The sequence below is a fragment of the Nerophis ophidion genome, linkage group LG06 (genome assembly GCF_033978795.1).
Source record: "Nerophis ophidion isolate RoL-2023_Sa linkage group LG06, RoL_Noph_v1.0, whole genome shotgun sequence".
In the NCBI taxonomy this organism is placed as follows: domain Eukaryota; kingdom Metazoa; phylum Chordata; class Actinopteri; order Syngnathiformes; family Syngnathidae; genus Nerophis; species Nerophis ophidion.
The window spans coordinates 6,817,998-6,836,385 of record NC_084616.1 but is presented as its reverse complement, the minus strand read 5'-3'; the positions used below and the strand labels follow the sequence as shown (position 1 = coordinate 6,836,385).

The window sequence follows — 18,388 nt, the reverse complement described above, 5'->3', positions numbered from 1 at the left end:
CGGCAGATCAACTGGTCTAAAAAGGGAGTCTATTTAAAGGCTAGAGTATACAAATGAGTTTTAAGGTGAGACTTAAATGCTTCTACTGAGGTAGCATCTCGAACTTTTACCGGGAGGGCATTCCAGAATACTGGAGCCCGAAATGAAAACGCTCTATAGCCCGCAGACTTTTTTTGGGCTTTGGGAATCACTAATAAGCCGGAGTCCTTTGAAGGCAGATTTCTTGCCGGGACATATGGTACAATACAATCGGCAAGATAGGATCAAGCAATGCACAAGCTCAGAATTGGGTGCATAGTAAATAAAACACAAAAACATATTTCAATTCAGACAGGTTCCTTTTATTTAAGAGACAGATGATGAACCAGTTTTCAATGTGTTCAACTCACATTCAAACTGTGGGAAAGGAATACAGTTCTTGAGAATAAGCCCAGATATAAAGTGACACCACAAAAGTTTAATATCGTCTCATTACAGTCATTGTGATGAGTGATGGCAGAAGGTGTGATTAGTGTATCTGACATTTTGCCGGTCTGATGCAAACGTACGGCTCGTCGTCGTCGCACGGCTCGCCTCCCCATTCGCCTACAAAGAACAACCTTTTTTTTTAGGGACATCATTGTATTTCATCGCGAGCTCATTTGATTGGCCGGTCATACCTTGACTTCCAGAGGCTTTAATCACCACACATGAATCGCCGCCAGATGCCACTGATGAGGCGAAGTTCGAAAAGACAAACTTGGTGCCATCGGTCCAAAGGTACTCTTCAGACTGCAAGTCAAAGTCTCATTTGAATGAATCACACGGAAAGACAGCGACCGCCTGCAATTTCCGCGACTGGGTCTTGAATCGTACGTAACGTCATGCAGAATCGTCACGGAAAACGGACACGACTCCGTGGTTCTCCAACTTCTTTCCACAATAAAAGGACTTGACTCTCCAAGTACCGCCGCAATGATCAACAGTAAAATACAGTAGTAGGCCTAAGTATTCATTCAATCAAAGCAGAGTATAATCAATATTTTGGGCACTGTAAAGTACATGTAGTAACGGCTCGAGTCCCATCCATCCATCCATCCATCCATCATCTTCCGCTTATCCGAGGTCGGGTCGCGACCAGCCACTTCGTCTAGCTCTTCCCGGGGGATCCCGAGGCGTTCCCAGGCCAGCCGGGAGACATAGTCTTCCCAACGTGTCCTGGGTCTTCCCCATGGCCTCCTACCAGCTGGACGTGCCCTAAACACCTCCCTAGGGAGGCGTTCGGGTGGCATCCTGACCAGATGCCCGAACCACCTCATCTGGCTCCTCTCGATGTGGAGGAGCAGCGGCTTTACGTTGAGTTCCTCTCGGATGGCAGAGCTTCTCACCCTATCTCTAAGGGAGAGACCCAAACTCATTTCGGCCGCTTGTACCCGTGATCTTATCCTTTCGGTCATGACCCAAAGCTCATGACCATAGGTGAGGATGGGAACGCAGATCGACCGGTAAATTGAGAGCTTTGCCTTACGGCTCAGCTCCTTATTCACCACAACGGATCGATACAACGTCCGCATTACTGAAGACGCCGCACCGATCCGCCTGTCGATCTCACCATCCACTCGTGAACAAGACTCCTAGGTACTTGAACTCCTCCACTTGGGGCAGGGTCTCCACCCTTTGAGTCCCGTCATTCCCAATTGAAGGAAGTGGTTATTTGGCGTTCCACTAGCTGGAGCCCACATACCACAGTTTGACGGTGAGGACACATACATTGTCTTTGAGGACACATTCTATGTCCATGTGCCCAAAAACCCCCTCCTACTGAAGCCAAGCCAACATCAACACTGGTGAGTCTCTCACCTTAACGGCATCATGGAGTCCAATCCAGGCTTCATCCCCACCGGCTTTCGCGACCAGTTGAAAAACGACCGCATTTTCTAAAATGTTGCTGATTGAAGCCAGATTCCCGCCAACCAGGTTGCAGACCCTCTAGTGGTAGAAACGGAGTAAAAGAATATCGGTCATTTCCAATCACATGTGGACTTTTGTTCATTTATCAACATTAGAACTACTGTGGGAACTTCTTCCATACCTCGGCATCGATAAAAGTCCTTGGCTCGGCTTTGTACATGTAACAGTTATCATCCTTCTGAGTCCAGCCCTCGGGACAGCAAACTTCCACGGCATTGTTGTTATTTTACGGAGGGGAAATAAACAGAAACTAAGTCATGGGGAAAAACAAAACGTTTCATGGGGGCTTATCTACCAACCTCTCTCCCGATGGTGAGACAAAGGCACCTGTGGAGCAGAAACATCCACAATTATCAACACAGGACATGAATGGTAAAACAATACAGAACATTTTTTCTTTTCAAGCCATCAGGTGAGATCTGGACTCACAATTGCAGTCAACGTTCCACCGATCCCGCAAAGGAGGACCAACACAGAGAGAGAAAACATCATCTGTGGGAGACAAAAGGCTGTGATTTGAAAACTTGTCACACGAAGAGTTCGAAAAAGTAAGGCGACCTTCACCTTTGCTGCGTTGACGCCTGACGCCGAGGACCACCGAGCGCCGTCCTTATATACGCCAGCTCGGCGCAGCCCTGGAATGTTCTGTATGTTAATTATGTGACACATGTCTGTGACGGGGAAATACTGAAAGACCCAAAAGCCACACGTTGACACAACTAAGTGCTTTAATTAGCATAATAACCCAGGCTCGGCTTTTTTTTTACATTTCATTTCTATGGCTGCTGTTTTGGAGTCCGGGCGAGGGCAAAGACGATAAACTGCTTTATATTGAGAACCCTTATGTCTGCCTTCAGAGGTTACTTTGTAAAAGTGAATACATTTTAATAACAGCACACATTTTTTTTTTACATGGGATTAACGCCAACACTTCCTTTTTGACCCTCGGCCCATGCCATAGCAAGGGAACTTAGCTGCGGTGGACTTGCTACTGATGAGCCACAAGCAGTACACATTAGGCTTCTAGAAGCTTCAAAGCCCTGACAAGTTGTTCACCCGACCAGAAAGGACTCTTTTTTTTTTTTTTTTTGCCGTGAGACGAGGCCACATCCCTGCAGGAAACGCCTGCTGGGCGCGTCCTTCAGAGGTGGGTGGTGCTTCACTTCCGTGTTCAGATTACATCCATCCATCCATTTTCTACCGCTTATTCCCTTTCGGGGTGGCGGGGGGCGCTGGCGGCTATCTCAGCTACAATCGGGCGGAAGGCGGGGTACACCCTGGACAAGTCGCCACCTCATCGCAGGGCCAACACAGATAGACAGACAACATTCACACTCACATTCACACACTAGGGCCAATTTAGTGTTGCCAATCAACCTATCCCCAGGTGCATGTCTTTGGAGGTGGGAGGAAGCCGGAGTACCCGGAGGGAACCCACGCATTCACGGGGAGAACATGCAAACTCCACACAGAAAGATCCAGAGCCTGGATTTGAACTCAGGACTGCAGGACCTTCGTATTGTGAGGCAGACGCACTAACCCCTCTGCCACCGTGAAGATAACAGTCAGATTGTTACTGGGACCGCTTTAGGAAGTAAGATGACAAATGAACTGAAAGACGGTCGGCGGGAAGTCGAAAGGAGACTTTTTTTAATGCAAAAAGTAAGACTTTCTCAAACCAATCACACTTTTCCGGCTTCAAAATAAAAACGCTATGCCATACATCCGATTAAACAACATCCATCCATCATCTTCCGCTTATCCGAGGTCGGGTCGCGGGGGCAACAGCCTAAGCAGGGAAACCCAGACTTCCCTCTCCCCAGCCACTTCGTCTAGCTCTTCCCGGGGGATCCCGAGGCGTTCCCAGGCCAGCCGGGAGACATAGTCTTCCCAACCTGTCCTGGGTCTTCCCCTTGGCCTCCTACCGATTGGACGTGCCCTAAACACCTCCCTAGGGAGGCGTTCGGGTGGCAACCTGACCAGATGCCCGAACCACCTCATCTGGCTCCTCTCCATGTGGAGGAGCAGCGGCTTTACTTTGAGTTCCTCCCGGATGACAGAGCTTCTCACCCTATCTCTAAGGGAGAGACCCAAACTCATTTGGGCCGCTTCTACCCGTGATCTTATTCTTTCGGTCATGACCCAAAGCTCATGACCATAGGTGAGGATGGGAACGTAGATCGACTGGTAAATTGAGAGCTTTGCCTTCCGGCTCAGCTCCTTCTTCACCACAACGGATCGGTACAACGTCCGCATTACTGAAGATGCCGCACCGATCCGCCTGTCGATCTCACGATCCACTCTTCCCCCACTCGTGAACAAGACTCCTAGGTAAACAACATTAACATAATAAAAAAAAGCACATGTAGACTGGTTGGGCAAACTCCCATGCACCCTCAAGAACCCTGCCGAGAGTATAGAGCTGGTCCACAGTTCCATGACCAGGACGAAAACCACACTGTTCCTCCTGAATCCGAGGTTGGACTATCCGGCGTAGACTCCTCTCCAGTACACCTGAATAAACCTTACCGGGAAGGCTGAGGAGTGTGATCCCACGGTAGTTGGAACAAACCCTCCGGTCCCCCTTCTTAAAGAGAGGAACCACCACCCCGGTTCTTGAGGGTGCATGGGAGTTTGCCCAACCAGTCTACATGTGCTTTGTGGACTTGGAGAAGGCATTCGACCGTGTACCTCGGGAAGTCCTGTGGGGAGTGCTCAGAGAGTATGGGGTATCGGACTGTCTTATTGTGGCGGTCCGCTCCCTGTACGATCAGTGCCAGACCTTGGTCCGCATTGCCGGCAGTAAGTCGAACACATTTCCAGTGAGGGTTGGACTCCGCCAAGGCTGTCCTTTGTCACCGATTCTGTTCATAACTTTTATGGACAGAATTTCTAGGCGCAGTCAAGGCGTTGAGGGGTTCCGGTTTGGTGACCGCAGGATTAGGTCTCTGCTTTTTGCAGATGATGTGGTCCTGATGGCTTCATCTGACCGGGATCTTCAGCTCTCACTGGATCTTTTTGCAGCTGAGTATGAAGCGACCGGAATGAGAATCAGCACCTCCAAGTCCGAGTCCATGGTTCTCGCCCGGAAAAGGGTGGAGTGCCATATCCGGGTTGGGGAGGAGACCCTGCCCCAAGTGGAGGAGTTCAAGTACCTAGGAGTCTTGTTCACGAGTGAGGGAAGAGTGGATCGTGAAATCGACAGGCGGATCGGTGCGGCGTCTTCAGTAATGCGGACGTTGTACCGATACGTTGTGGTGAAGAAGGAGCTGAGCCGGAAGGCAAAGCTCTCAATTTACCGGTCGATCTACGTTCCCACCCTCACCTATGGTCATGAGCTTTGGGTCATGACCGAAAGGATAAGATCACGGGTACAAGCGGCCCAAATGAGTTTGGGTCTCTCCCTTAGAGATAGGGTGAGAAGCTCTGCCATCCGGGAGGAACTCAAAGTAAAGCCGCTGCTCCTTCACATGGAGAGGAGCCAGATGAGGTGGTTCGGGCATCTGGTCAGGATGCCACCCGAACGCCTCCCTAGGGAGGTGTTTAGGGCACGTCCAACCGGTAGGAGGCCACGGGGAAGACCCAGGACATGTTGGGAAGACTATGTCTCCCGGCTGGCCTGGGAACACCTCGGGATCCCCCGGGAAGAGCTAGACGAAGTGGCTGGGGAGAGGGAAGTCTGGGCTTCCCTGCTTAGGCTGCTGCCCCCGCGACCCAACGTCGGATAGGAGGAAGAAGATGGATGCATGGACTAAAGGCAGGCCAGTCTAGTACCCGCACTCTTTTACTATGAAGCCACGCTGTTGTAACACCTGGCTTGGCTTTGTCTTGCTGAAATAAGCAGGGGCGTCCATGATAACAACATATGTTGCTCCAAATGCTGTATGTACCTTTCAGCATTAATGGTGCCTTCACAGATGTGTCAGTTAGCCATGCCTTGGCCACTAATACAATGCTCACTCATTCACAAACAAGAACGGGGCGAGGGTCACCACTTTGTCAACAAATGCCTGAGCAAATTGTTTAAGAACAACATTTCTCAAGCAGCTATTGCAAGGAATTTAGGGATTTCACCATCTACGCTCCGTAATATCATCAAAAGGTTAAGAGAATGTGAAGAAATCACCGCAAGTAAGCCATGATATTACACACCTTCCATCCCTCAGGCATCAAAAAGCCACATCAGTGTGTAAAGAATATCACCACCTGGGCTCAGAAACACTTCAGAAAACCACTGTCAGTAACTACAGTTGGTCGCTACATCTGTTAAGTGCAAGTTAAAACTCTACTATGCAAAGCCACAGCCATTTATCAACAACACCCAGATACGCTTGGCTGGGCCCGAGCTCATCTAAGATGGACTGATGCAAAGTGGAAAAGTTTTCTGTGTTCTGACGAGTCCACATTTCAAATTGTTTTTGGAAACTGTGGACCAAAGAGGAAAAGAACCATGGGGACTGTTCTAGGGTGAAAGTGTTGTAGGCAGCATGTGTGATGGTATGGGGGTGTATTAGTGATTGTTCTAGGGTGAAAGTGTTCTAGAGAACATGTGTGATGGTATGGGGGTGTATTAGTGATTGTACTAGGGTGAAAGTGTTCTAGGGTGCATGTGTGATGGTATGGGGGTGTATTAGTGATTGTTCTAGGGTGAAAGTGTTGTAGGCAGCATGTGTGATGGTATGGGGGTGTATTAGTGATTGTTCTAGGGTGAAAGTGTTGTAGGCAGCATGTGTGATGGTATGGGGATGTATTAGTGATTGCTGTAGGGTGAAAGTGTTCTAGTTTCAATTACCACCTCCGGAAGAACTTTGAACATGTCACGAGGGAGGTGCTGGACATTGAGTCCGAGTGGACCATGTTCCGCACCTCTATTGTCGAGGCGGCTGATCGAAGCTGTGGCCGCAAGGTATTTGGTGCCTGTCGGGGCGGCAATCCTAAAACCCCTTGGTGGACACCCACGGTGAGGGATGCCGTCAAGCTGAAGAAGGAGTCCTATCGGGTCCTTTTGGCTCATAGGACTCCGGAGGCAGTGGACGGGTACCGACAGGCCAAGCGGTGTGCGGCTTCAGCGGTCGCGGAGGCAAAAACTCGGACATGGGAGGAGTTCGGGGAAGCCATGGAAAACAACTTCCGGACGGCTTCGAAGCGATTCTGGACCACCGTCCGCCGCCTCAGGAAGGGGAAGCAGTGCACTATCAACACCGTGTATGGTGCGGATGGTGTTCCGCTGACCTTGACTGCGGATGTTGTGGATAGGTATGGGGGTGTATTAGTGATTGCTGTAGGGTGAAAGTGTTCTAGTTTCAATTCCCACCTCCGGAAGAACTTTGAACATGTCACGAGGGAGGTGCTGGACATTGAGTCCGAGTGGACCATGTTCCGCACCTCTATTGTCGAGGCGGCTGATCGAAGCTGTGGCCGCAAGGTAGTTGGTGCCTGTCGGGGCGGCAATCCTAAAACCCGTTGGTGGACACCCGCGGTGAGGGATGCCGTCAAGCTGAAGAAGGAGTCCTATCGGGTCCTTTTGGCTCATAGGACTCCGGAGGCAGCGGACGGGTACCGACAGGCCAAGCGGTGTGCGGCTTCAGCGGTCGCGGAGGCAAAAACTCGGACATGGGAGGAGTTCGGGGAAGCCATGGAAAACGACTTCCGGACGGCTTCGAAGCGATTCTGGACCACCGTCCGCCGCCTCAGGAAGGGGAAACAGTGCACTATCAACACCGTGTATGGTGCGGATGGTGTTTTGCTGACCTCAACTGCGGATGTTGTGGATAGGTATGGGGGTGTATTAGTGACTGTTCGAGGGTGAAAGTGTTGTAGTCAGCATGTGTGATGGTATGGGGGTGTATTAGTGGCCAAGGCATGGGTAACTTACACATCTGTGAAGGCACCATTCCTGCTGAAAGGTACATACAGCTTTTGGAGCAACATATGTTGTTATCATGGACGCCCCTGCTTATTTCAGCAAGACAACGCCGAGCCAGGTGTTACAACAGCGTGGCTTCATAGTAAAAGAGTGCGGGTACTAGACCCTATCAAAGAGGTGTGTGACTTATGATATGAAGTTGTTGTTCTGCTGGAGAACTGCGTGGTGTAGGTTCCTTTAGTAGATTCTCCAAATGCTCAGGCCATCTGTTTAATTACTGTTCTTACCCCGCAAAGGTATTTCCTACTTTGTCTTTACAGGTCGATCAGGTTTGCTGTAATTACCTGACAGTCATTTTGTTTTTGAATGAATATTTCATGTTCCCTTTGCTTGATTCCGCTTATGCTTCATCTGGCAGAATCTCAAAGTAATTCCTCGTCATTAATGCTTAATGATTTTCTTTACTTCCGTGTTCTATTCTTGCTTGTCTAGTACGACTGCTGCTGAGGAGAGATTACTTCTATTTGCTGGTTCCATCCTTCATGTTGGTGCTTTTGGATTCCTGAAACTTCTTTGCATGTTGTAAGAAAACGCGATAAATTTTTTTCTTGTGATCTTGTCCCGTGCCGACATGCAGAGACGAGTGTGCAGTTGTTCTGGGTTCATCTATAGTTTATAAAGTCTATGAAAATAGCCTTGATGACTTTGAGATTCATATTCAAACACATTTTCAATTTTGAAAAAAATCCATCCATCCATCATCTTCCGCTTATCCGAGGTCGGGTCGCGGGGGCAGCAGCCTAAGCAGGGAAGCCCAGACTTCCCTCTCCCCAGCCACTTCGTCTAGCTCTTCCCGGGGGATCCCGAGGCGTTCCCAGGCTAGCCGGGAGACATAGTCTTCCCAACGTGTCCTGGGTCTTCCCCGTGGCCTACTACCGGTTGGACGTGCCCTAAACACCTCCCTCGGGAGGCGTTCGGGTGGCATCCCGACCAGATGCCCGAACCACCTCATCTGGCTCCTCTCGATGTGGAGGAGCAGCGGACTTACTTTGAGTTCCTCCCGGATGGCAGAGCTTCTCACCCTATCTCTAAGGGAGAGGAAACTCATTTGGGCCGCTTGTACCCGTGATCTTATCCTTTCGGTCATGACCCAAAGCTCATGACCATAGGTGAGGATGGGAACGTAGATCGACCAGTAAATTGAAAGCTTTGCCTTCCGGCTCAGCTCCTTTTTCACCACAACGGATCGGTACAACGTCCGCATTACTGAAGACGCCGCACCGATCCGCCTGTCGATCTCACGATCCACTCTTCCCCCACTCGTGAACAAGACTCCTAGGTACTTGAACTCCTCCACTTGGGGCAGGGTCTCCTCCCCAACCCGGAGATGACACTCCACCCTTTTCCGGGCGAGAACCATGGACTCGGATTTGGAGGTGCTGATTCTCATTCCGGTCGCTTCACACTCGGCTGCGAACCGATCCAGATCCAAAAACAATAAAATTCATTTTTTCCGATTAAAATTGTATGTACTACAGCAAATGCTCGCCAAAACAATCTCTCCCATCAGAGGAACTCGTGCGGCAAAACGAACAAACTTGAGCGACTTCCTAGGAAACTTATCAAGGAGCCGTTTGTAACATTAGGACCATCAGTGCTAAATATCTATTTTCTCTGATACTTTTCCACTATAGCATTCGAAACAGCAGTTATTCATCCTCTGCTCAAAAGACCTAAGCTCGATTCGGACCTCCGGCTAAACTACCGGGAGTGTCGCACCTACCCTCTATCTCTTAAATACTCTACAAAAATAGTTGCGCAGCAGCTAAATAAACACTTAGCATTTAACAATCTCTGTGAACCCTTTCAGTGCCTGAAGATCTATTGCTAACTATGAATGTTTTGTGGTGAAGAAGGAGCTGAGCCGGAAGGCAAAGCTCTCAATTTACCGGTCGATCTACGTTCCCATCCTCACCTATGGTCATGAGCTTTGGGTCATGACCGAAAGGATAAGATCACGGGTACAAGCGGCCGAAATGAGTTTGGGTCTCTCCCTTAGAGATAGGGTGAGAAGCTCTGCCATCCGGGAGGAACTCAAAGTAAAGCCGCTGCTCCTTCACATCGAGAGGAGCCAGATGAGGTGGTTCGGGCATCTGGTCAGGATGCCACCCGAACGCCTCCCTAGGGAGGTGTTTAGGGCACGTCCAGCTGGTAGGAGGCCACGGGGAAGACCCAGGACACGTTGGGAAGACTATGTCTCCCGGCTGGCCTGGGAACGCCTCGGGATCCCCCGGGAAGAGCTAGACGAAGTGGCTGGGGAAAGGGAAGTCTGGGTTTCCCTGCTTAGGCTGCTGCCCCCGCGACCCGACCTCGGATAAGCGGAAGATGATGGATGGATGGATGGATGGATGGAATGTTTTGTGCGACTGGATCTCAGCCCTGCTTTTAATACCGTCGATCACAACATTCTATTAGAACCTATCGAAACATGCATGGGTATGTCAGACTTGGCCTTTTCTTGGTTCAACTCCTATCTTGCCAGTGCGTCTCCATACCAACGTGACCTCGGACTATGTTAAGGTAACGTGTGGAGTTCCACGAGGTTCTCTACCAACACGGCAGATAGTAGCCACCTGGAGGCGTTTCCTAATGATAATCAACCAATGGATGCGAGGCAGCTTTTTTGCATTGGAAGAAAGTCGTAAATGTGGACAGCAAGACTTCCACAAAACCAAGCAACCGTCAAATATGGAAATAAAAAAAACAACTCTATGAATAATAGTCAAGCAGTGGGCAAATTGAAAACGAAGTGTGTATGAAACAGGACACAAAGACATATTTTGATATAGAGAGGTTCCTTTATTTATAAGAGGGATCAGTGTGTTTGATTAACATCCAACAACTGAGCAATGGAGGAGAAAGTGTCGCACCTACCCTCTATCTCTTAAATACTCTACAAAAATAGTTGCGCAGCAGCTAAATAAACACTTAGCATTTAACAATCTCTGTGAACCATTTCAGTGCCTAAAGATCTATTGCTAACGATGAATGTTTTGTGCGACTGGATCTCAGCCCTGCTTTTAATACCGTCGATCACAACATTCTATTAGAACCTATCGAAACATGCATGGGTATGTCAGACTTGGCCTTTTCTTGGTTCAACTCCTATCTTGCCAGTGCGTCTCCATAACAACGTGACCTCGGACTATGTTAAGGTAACGTGTGGAGTTCCACGAGGTTCTCTACCAACACGGCAGATAGTAGCCACCTGGAGGCGTGTCCTAATGATAATCAGCCAATGGATGCGAGGCGGCTTTTTTGCATTGGAAGAAAGTCGTAAATGTGGATGCAAACAATGGATGTCCGCTAACTTTTTGCAACTTAATGCCAAAAAAACGGAAATGCTGATTATCGGTCCTGCTAGACACCGAACTCTATTTAATAATACAACTCTAACATTTGACAACCAAACAATTAAACAAGGCGACACGGTAAAGAATCTGGGTATTATCTTCGACCCAACTCTCTCCTTTGAGGCACACATTAAAAGCGTTGCTAAAACGGCCTTCTTTCATCTCCGTAATATCGCTAAAATTCGCTCCATTCTGTCCACTAAAGACGCTGAGATCATTATCCATGCGTTTGTTACGTCTCGTCGCCTCGACTACTGTAACGTATTATTTTCGGGTCTCCCCATGTCTAGCATTAAAAGATTACAGTTGGTACAAAATGCGGCTGCTAGACTTTTGACAAGAACAAGAAAGTTTGATCACATTACGCCTGTACTGTATATACCTTTATATACATATATACATACATATATACCTATACTGTATATACCTTTATATACATATATACATACATATATACCTATACTGTATATACCTTTATATACATATATACATACATATATACCTATACTGTATATACCTTTATATACATATATACATACATATATACCTATACTGTATATACCTTTATATACATATATACATACATATATACCTATACTGGCTCATCTGCACTGGCTTCCTGTGCACTTAAGATGTGACTTTAAGGTTTTACTACTTACGTATAAAATACTACACGGTCTAGCTCCATCCTATCTTGCCGATTGTATTGTACCATATGTCCCGGCAATAAATCTGCGTTCAAAGGACTCCGGCTTGTTAGTGATTCCCAAAGCCCAAAAAAAGTCTGCGGGCTATAGAGCGTTTTCCGTTCGGGCTCCAGTACTCTGGAATGCCCTCCCGGTAACAGTTCGAGATGCCACCTCAGTAGAAGCATTTAAGTCTCACCTTAAAACTCATTTGTATACTCTAGCCTTTAAATAGACTCCCTTTTTAGACCAGTTGATCTGCTGTTTCTTTTCTTTTTCTTCTATGTCCCACTCTCCCCTGTGGAGGGGGTCCGGTCCGATCCGGTGGCCATGTACTGCTTGCCTGTGTATCGGCTGGGGACATCTCTGCGCTGCTGATCCGCCTCCGCTTGGGATGGTTTCCTGCTGGCTCCGCTGTGAACGGGACTCTCGCTGCTGTGTTGGATCCGCTTTGGACTGGACTCTCGCGACTGTGTTGGATCCATTGTGGATTGAACTTTCACAGTATCATGTTAGACCCGCTCGACATCCATTGCTTTCCTCCTCTCCAAGGTTCTCATAGTCATTATTGTCACCGACGTCCCACTGGGTGTGAGTTTTCCTTGCCCTTATGTGGGCCTACCGAGGATGTCGTGGTGGTTTGTGCAGCCCTTTGAGACACTAGTGATTTAGGGCTATATAAGTAAACATTGATTGATTGATTGATGTGGACAGACTTCCACAAAACCAAACAACCGTCAAATATGGAAATAAAAAAAACAACTCTATGAATAATAGTCAAGCAGTGGGCAAATTGAAAACGAAGTGTGTATAAAACAGGACACAACGACATATTTTGATATAGAGAGGTTCCTTTATTTATAAGAGAGATCAGTGTGTTTGATTAACATCCAACAACTGAGCAGTGGAGGAGAAAAGTCAACAGTCAACCCGGAGATACAAAGACACCACTAAAGTATAATATCTTCTCAGTACACTCGTTGTGATGAGTGAAAGACATCGTTGTTGAAGTTATGACGAAAAGTGTTTGGGGCAGACTGCATCTCTGAGGCAGACGTATGGTTCCGGGTCGTCGCATGATTCGCCTTCCCATCTACCTATAAAACAAAGTGTTGGCTTTATTTTTCAGGAAAAACAGAGCCTTCGATCTCAAGTCAAATGGGTTTCCCCGATCATACCTGTAGTCTGAATCACCACACATTCATCATTTCCAGGCTCTCCCTGGTCGAAGTTCTCAAATTTAAAGTCGCTGCCGTCAGTCCAGAAAAACTCCCCATCCTGGAAGACAAAATCACATTTGAGTGAGTCGCTGCCTGCAATTTCCCCGACTGCTCTTTGAAGTAGTAGTCATGAGCCACCTAACTAGCACGTATCCTTCCTTTAAAAGGTCTAGATTTAGTCCGGGGGACACATTCGGCAATAGATCAATGTAATACTGGCAGATGTTTCACCTCAACGGCATCGTGGAGTCCAATCCAGGCTTCACTTGCACCTTGAACCAGGACCAGTTTCTGAACGAGGGAATTCTCCAGCGCACTGAGGATTGAGACCAGATTGCCTCCAAGAATGTTGCAGACGCTCTAGTGGTAGAAACAGAGTGGAAAATATTGTTCAAGTGTTACAAGAGCAAACCGATTCTAAGAGTTAGGACTGTGTGACTTTCTTCCATACCTCTGCATCGATGAAGGTCCTTGCCTCAGCTTTGAAGATGTAACAGCGAGCGTCCAACTGAGTCCATCCCTCAGGACAGCAAATGTCTGCAACAAAAGTGTTATTTTAGGAGTGGAAAACACAACACATGTTTTACAAAAAGGAAAAGTGACATCAAGCCACAGCTACCAACTTGGGTTCTTAGGTAGAGACCACTGTGGGGAAGAAAAGCAGATCGTTGGCAAATATTAATGCAGCGGAAAGTAAAAGAAAAGATCGGAAGTCAGCCGCTGAGATGTGGACTTACAGCTCCGGGCATCAGTGCACTGAGCCCACAAAGAAGGACGAAGACGCGGAGAGTAAATGCCATCTGTGCAAGGACGAGAGAAAAATCTCAGAGAGTTGGGAAGGCAGGATGCAAAGTTGCTTCGTCTCACCTTTGCTGCGGTGATGCTCGATACTGAAGACAGTCCAGAGCCATCCTTATATACGCCAGCTTGACGCAGCCCTGGAATGTGGTCTATGTTAATTATGTGACACATGTCTGCTGACAAGGAAATACTGAATTCAAAAAGCCGCAAGAGTCACTGCCGATAATTGGTTTAATTAGCTGGAGGACGTATGCTTACCGTCACACCCACGCCGTCCTTTGAAAAATGCAATCATACGGTCTTTCAAAAACCAAAGGCACACTTTGTCAGGTATCACATTATCAACTTAGCAGTTTTGTAAAAACTCTGTTAAAGTTTGTTGAGCATCGCTGTGAACCTACTTTGGTTCTTTCTTCTACATTCTTCTTTTCATCTCTCATCCGCAAGTTCATCTTTTCTAGTAAAGAATATGTTCCGTGTTAAAATTGTAGTGTTTACTGGTCTGGAAAACCACTTTGGAGTCATACAAACATGTGAATCAACTTTGGTTCCATTCTGATTCCTGGGGTGACCATTTGATTCAGGATGGATGTTCCATTCAAACCGATTCTCTCAGGATATTATTTGGTGTAAAATATACAATTGAAACATTCTAAACAGGTACAAATGCTGCTCTTCAATCAATCAATGTTTATTTATATAGACCCAAATCACAAATGTCTCAAAGGACTGCACAAATCCTTACGACTACAACATCCTCGGAAGAACGCACAAAAGGGCAAGGAAAACTCACACCCAGTGGGCAGAGAGAATTCACATCCAGTGGGACGCCAGTGACAATGCTGACTATGAGAAACCTTGGAGAGGACCTCAGATGTGGGCAACCCCCCCTCTCTAGGGGACCGAAAGCAATGGATGTCGAGCGGGTCTAACATGATACTGTGAAAGTTCAATCCATAGTGGCTCCAACACAGCCGCGAGAGTTCAGTTCAAGCGGATCCAAGACAGCAGCGAGAGTCCCGTCCACAGGAAACCATCTCAAGCGGATCAGCAGCGTAGAGACGTCCCCAACCGATACAGGCGAGCGGTCCATCCTGGGTCCCGACGAGCGGTCCATCCTGGGTCTCGACTCTGGACAGCCAGTACTTCATCCATGGTCATCGGACCGGACCCCCTCCACAAGGGAGGGGGGGACATAGGAGAAAGAAAAGAAGCGGCAGATCAACTGGTCTAAAAAGGAGGTCTATTTAAAGGCTAGAGTATACAGATGAGTTTTAAGGTGAGACTTAAATGCTCTTGGCTGCTGACGTATGACACATATTGGCCTAAATATATACTTTTTGAACGGACTCTTTAAAAAAATGAAGAAAAATAGAAAAATAAATAAAAAAGTACATACATATATTAACATTTCTTATTTTGATTCACTTTTATGGTTGATTAAAAAAAAAATAAGGTTATTCAAGCGTGCGCCCCTGCAATTGTCTATCCATCCGTTTTCTACCGCTTATTCCCTTTCGGGGTCGCGGGGGGCGCTGGCGCCTATCTCAGCTACAATCGGGCGGAAGGCAGGGTACACCCTGGACAAGTCGCCACCTCGTCGCAATTGTCTACTCACATTTTTATGACGCCCTCATTTTCATTCCAGTGGTGTTTCTAATTTTAATATCCATTACCACTTTTTATTCTTACTTATTATATGTGTAGTTTTTTTTTCTCTCTGGTGATTTGAAATAGTGAAGACTGTCAAAGCATGGGGATGTGGAATGTTTACACTAAAAACATGTAGACAACAACAAAGGTGATTGAATTATGTTTCGTATATTTGTGTATATATGTATATATGTATGTTTTTGTCTTATTGCCACATAGATCATAATCATACATACAAGCTCAATTATATACACGAAATGACTGAATCAGGTTTGACGGTTGAAGGCTCCGCCTCCTGTTCTACTTTGTCACATTCTCCACAAAATACGAGGTCATGCAAATTTTGGGTGTGTAGCGTTCGAGACAGGTGCTCGGCGACTTGCTTTTGTGCCGCTGAATAAGAGACTAGTCATAAAATGCACCATATAGTCAATGTAAGAATGATTGATGCACTAATTAGAACTAATTACCTACGCGGATAATGACTGTTGATTAGACGTTATGTAAAGAGCCCACTAATTATCGAGGCAGCTCGGCTCAGATGGTAGAGCGACCGAACAGAAAGTCCCGGTTCGATTCCAGTTCCCGCCATGAGTCACGAGGGGGAAAAAGTCCTTTATAAAATAATAATTCACTGACTGACCGCCATAGTTGTAGGTCAGGGGTGTCCAAACTTTTTCCACGGAAACATATAAGCATTTTGATATTTTTCATTTTCAAACCATAACAAAATACATGGATTTTTTTCTTTTTTAATTCTTAGGACTCCTCAGTCACTAAAATGTTAAAAATAAACAATTTTTTTTTTTTAACTTGAGGGTGATATAAAGTAAAACAAATAAGGTTTTATGCCTTTTCTGTCTCAAAGACAACTTTGTTTTTTATAGTAAAACTGAAATATGCGGTATTTAGATAGATAGATAGTACTTTATTGATTCCTTCAGGAGAGTTCCTTTATTTAGCAATTAAAGATCAATAATGAAGGACACCATTGATTTTAATTATTTCATATTTTGGTGTAATCACAGTGAAAAGTTCAATAAAATCCTACTAAATATATTTGAGATCCAAAATGTTCCCCGCTCATAAAGTGATGCATTTTTATTAGTTTTTTAAAACTTTTAACACATTCCGATATATCTGTCGATTTTAAGTTTGAACTATTATTTTGTTTGTTTTATGCTCTTTTATCAAAACTTTGATGTTTTTATCTGGCAACCACACAACATATGCAAAAATGTTTCTACATAAAACATTTGAAATGGATCATTTTTAAGTAATAATTCATTATAACAGATTTTTTGGGTAATTTTTTTTCCCATCCATCCATTTTCTTGGCGGGGGTGCCTATCTCAGCTACAATCGGGCGGAAGGCGAGGTACACCCGGGACAAGTCGCCACCTCATCGCAGTGTTTTTTTTTTGTTTTTTTTTTGGAGCAATGGAAACAAATAAACGAAAATAAAGACAAAAGGAACAAAACAACTGCCTGCATGGCAGCTTTGTGTCAACATTTTCCACTTTTTCTCATTAGTGTTGGCCCTGCGATGAGGTGGCGACTTGTCCAGGGTGTACCCTGCCTTCCGCCCGATTGTAGCTGAGATAGGCGCCAGCGCCCCCCGCGAACCCGAAAGGGAATAAGCGGTAGTAAATGGATGGATGGATGTTATCTTATCACTGTAATCTGAACACGGAAGTGAAGCACCACCCACCTCTGACGGACGCGCCCAGCAGGCGTTTCCTGCAGGGATGTGGCGGTAGAAAATGGATGGATTTCACTTCATTCCACTTTTTGGAAAAGTTTTTTTGAATGTTTGCAATACTATCAATTGGTTGAATCAAGGTCACCCAATGAATGAAACTGACATCAATTTAATGCAGGGGCCGGGAACATTTTTGGCTGAGAGAGCCAAGAAGCCAAATATTTTAAAATGTATTTCCCTAAGAGCCATATAAAAAAATTTTTTAACAGTGAACACAAACGCGTGCATTTTTAAGTAAGACCAACATTTCCAGAGTATAATAAGTATCTTATACTTTGTAATAACATTGTTATTCTGAAGCAAACTGTGGAGGAGGTGTGGGCTGCGGGCCTGCAGCAAAGCGGGATGTTGCCAGGACCGGCCTCGAAATCAGCGACAGGTGCGTAGAAGGCCCACCTGGGCCTTTTTTATCTAATCACCTGTCGCTCTGTTATAAGCAGCAGCCAGGAGGAGAGACAGGGTTGGGGCTGGACCCAGAGCACGAGTGAGGACGAAAGAGAAAAAGACAATTGCTGGAAAGCAACTCAATCAATTAATGTTTATTTATATAGCCCCAAATCACAAATGTCTCAAAGGACTGCACAAATCATTACGACTACAACATCCTCGGAAGAATCCACAAAAGGGCAAGGAAAACTCACACCCTGTGGGCAGGGAGAATTCACATCCAGTGGGACGCCAGTGACAATGCTGACTATGAGAAACCTTGGAGAGGACCTCAGATGTGGGCACCGCCCCCCCCCCCCCCCTCTAGGGGACCGAAAGCAATGGATGTCGAGCGGGTCTAACATGATACTGTGAAAGTTCAATCCATAGTGGCTCCAACACAGCCGCCAGAGTTCAGTTCAAAGCGAATCCAAGACAGCAGCGAGAGTCCCGTCCACAGGAAACCATCTCAAGCGGAGGCAGATCAGCAGCGTAGAGATGTCCCCAACCGATACAGGCGAGCGGTCCATCCTGGGTCCCGACGAGTGGTCCATCCTGGGTCTCGACTCTGGGCAGCCAGTACTTCATCCATGGTCATCGGACCGGACCCC

At 46.7% G+C, this 18,388-nt stretch overlaps 2 protein-coding genes across 2 annotated transcripts; both read right to left on the bottom strand.

The window, feature by feature from the left end:
- Positions 1–410: 410 nt before the first annotated feature.
- LOC133553868 (lithostathine-1-alpha-like) lies at positions 411–2,442 on the bottom strand. The gene is made up of 6 exons (XM_061902207.1): positions 2,380–2,442; positions 2,250–2,277; positions 2,072–2,154; positions 1,840–1,968; positions 660–771; positions 411–585 (listed from the first exon to the last, which is right to left on the bottom strand). The coding sequence occupies exons 1-6, from the start codon at positions 2,440–2,442 to the stop codon at positions 509–511; spliced, it is 492 nt and encodes a 163-aa protein (XP_061758191.1). The 3' UTR covers positions 411–508.
- Positions 2,443–12,748: 10,306 nt separating this feature from the next.
- Positions 12,749–14,018, bottom strand: LOC133553866 (ladderlectin-like). The gene is made up of 7 exons (XM_061902206.1): positions 14,003–14,018; positions 13,873–13,935; positions 13,759–13,780; positions 13,587–13,672; positions 13,367–13,495; positions 13,094–13,193; positions 12,749–13,012 (listed from the first exon to the last, which is right to left on the bottom strand). Exons 2-7 carry the CDS (start codon positions 13,933–13,935, stop codon positions 12,927–12,929), a joined length of 486 nt encoding a protein of 161 aa, XP_061758190.1. The 5' UTR covers positions 14,003–14,018; the 3' UTR covers positions 12,749–12,926.
- Positions 14,019–18,388: the final 4,370 nt, after the last annotated feature.

What these genes read in the sequence shown, in the direction of transcription:
- LOC133553868 (XM_061902207.1), bottom strand. Translation starts at nt 2,442, where the DNA reads ATGATGTTTTCTCTCTCTGTGTTGGTCCTCCTTTGCGGGATCGGTGGA. An exon ending in GTGGAACGTTGACTGCAATT is followed by an intron (nt 2,278 to 2,379) that starts GTGAGTCCAGAT and finishes TCTGCTCCACAG; the next exon opens with GTGCCTTTGTCTCACCATCG. An exon ending in GTCTCACCATCGGGAGAGAG is followed by an intron (nt 2,155 to 2,249) that starts GTTGGTAGATAA and finishes ATGCCGTGGAAG; the next exon opens with TTTGCTGTCCCGAGGGCTGG.
- LOC133553866 (XM_061902206.1), bottom strand. Translation starts at nt 13,935, where the DNA reads ATGGCATTTACTCTCCGCGTCTTCGTCCTTCTTTGTGGGCTCAGTGCA. An exon ending in GGACCTTCATCGATGCAGAG is followed by an intron (nt 13,496 to 13,586) that starts GTATGGAAGAAA and finishes TTCTACCACTAG; the next exon opens with AGCGTCTGCAACATTCTTGG. An exon ending in TGTGGTGATTCAGACTACAG is followed by an intron (nt 13,013 to 13,093) that starts GTATGATCGGGG and finishes TTTGTTTTATAG; the next exon opens with GTAGATGGGAAGGCGAATCA.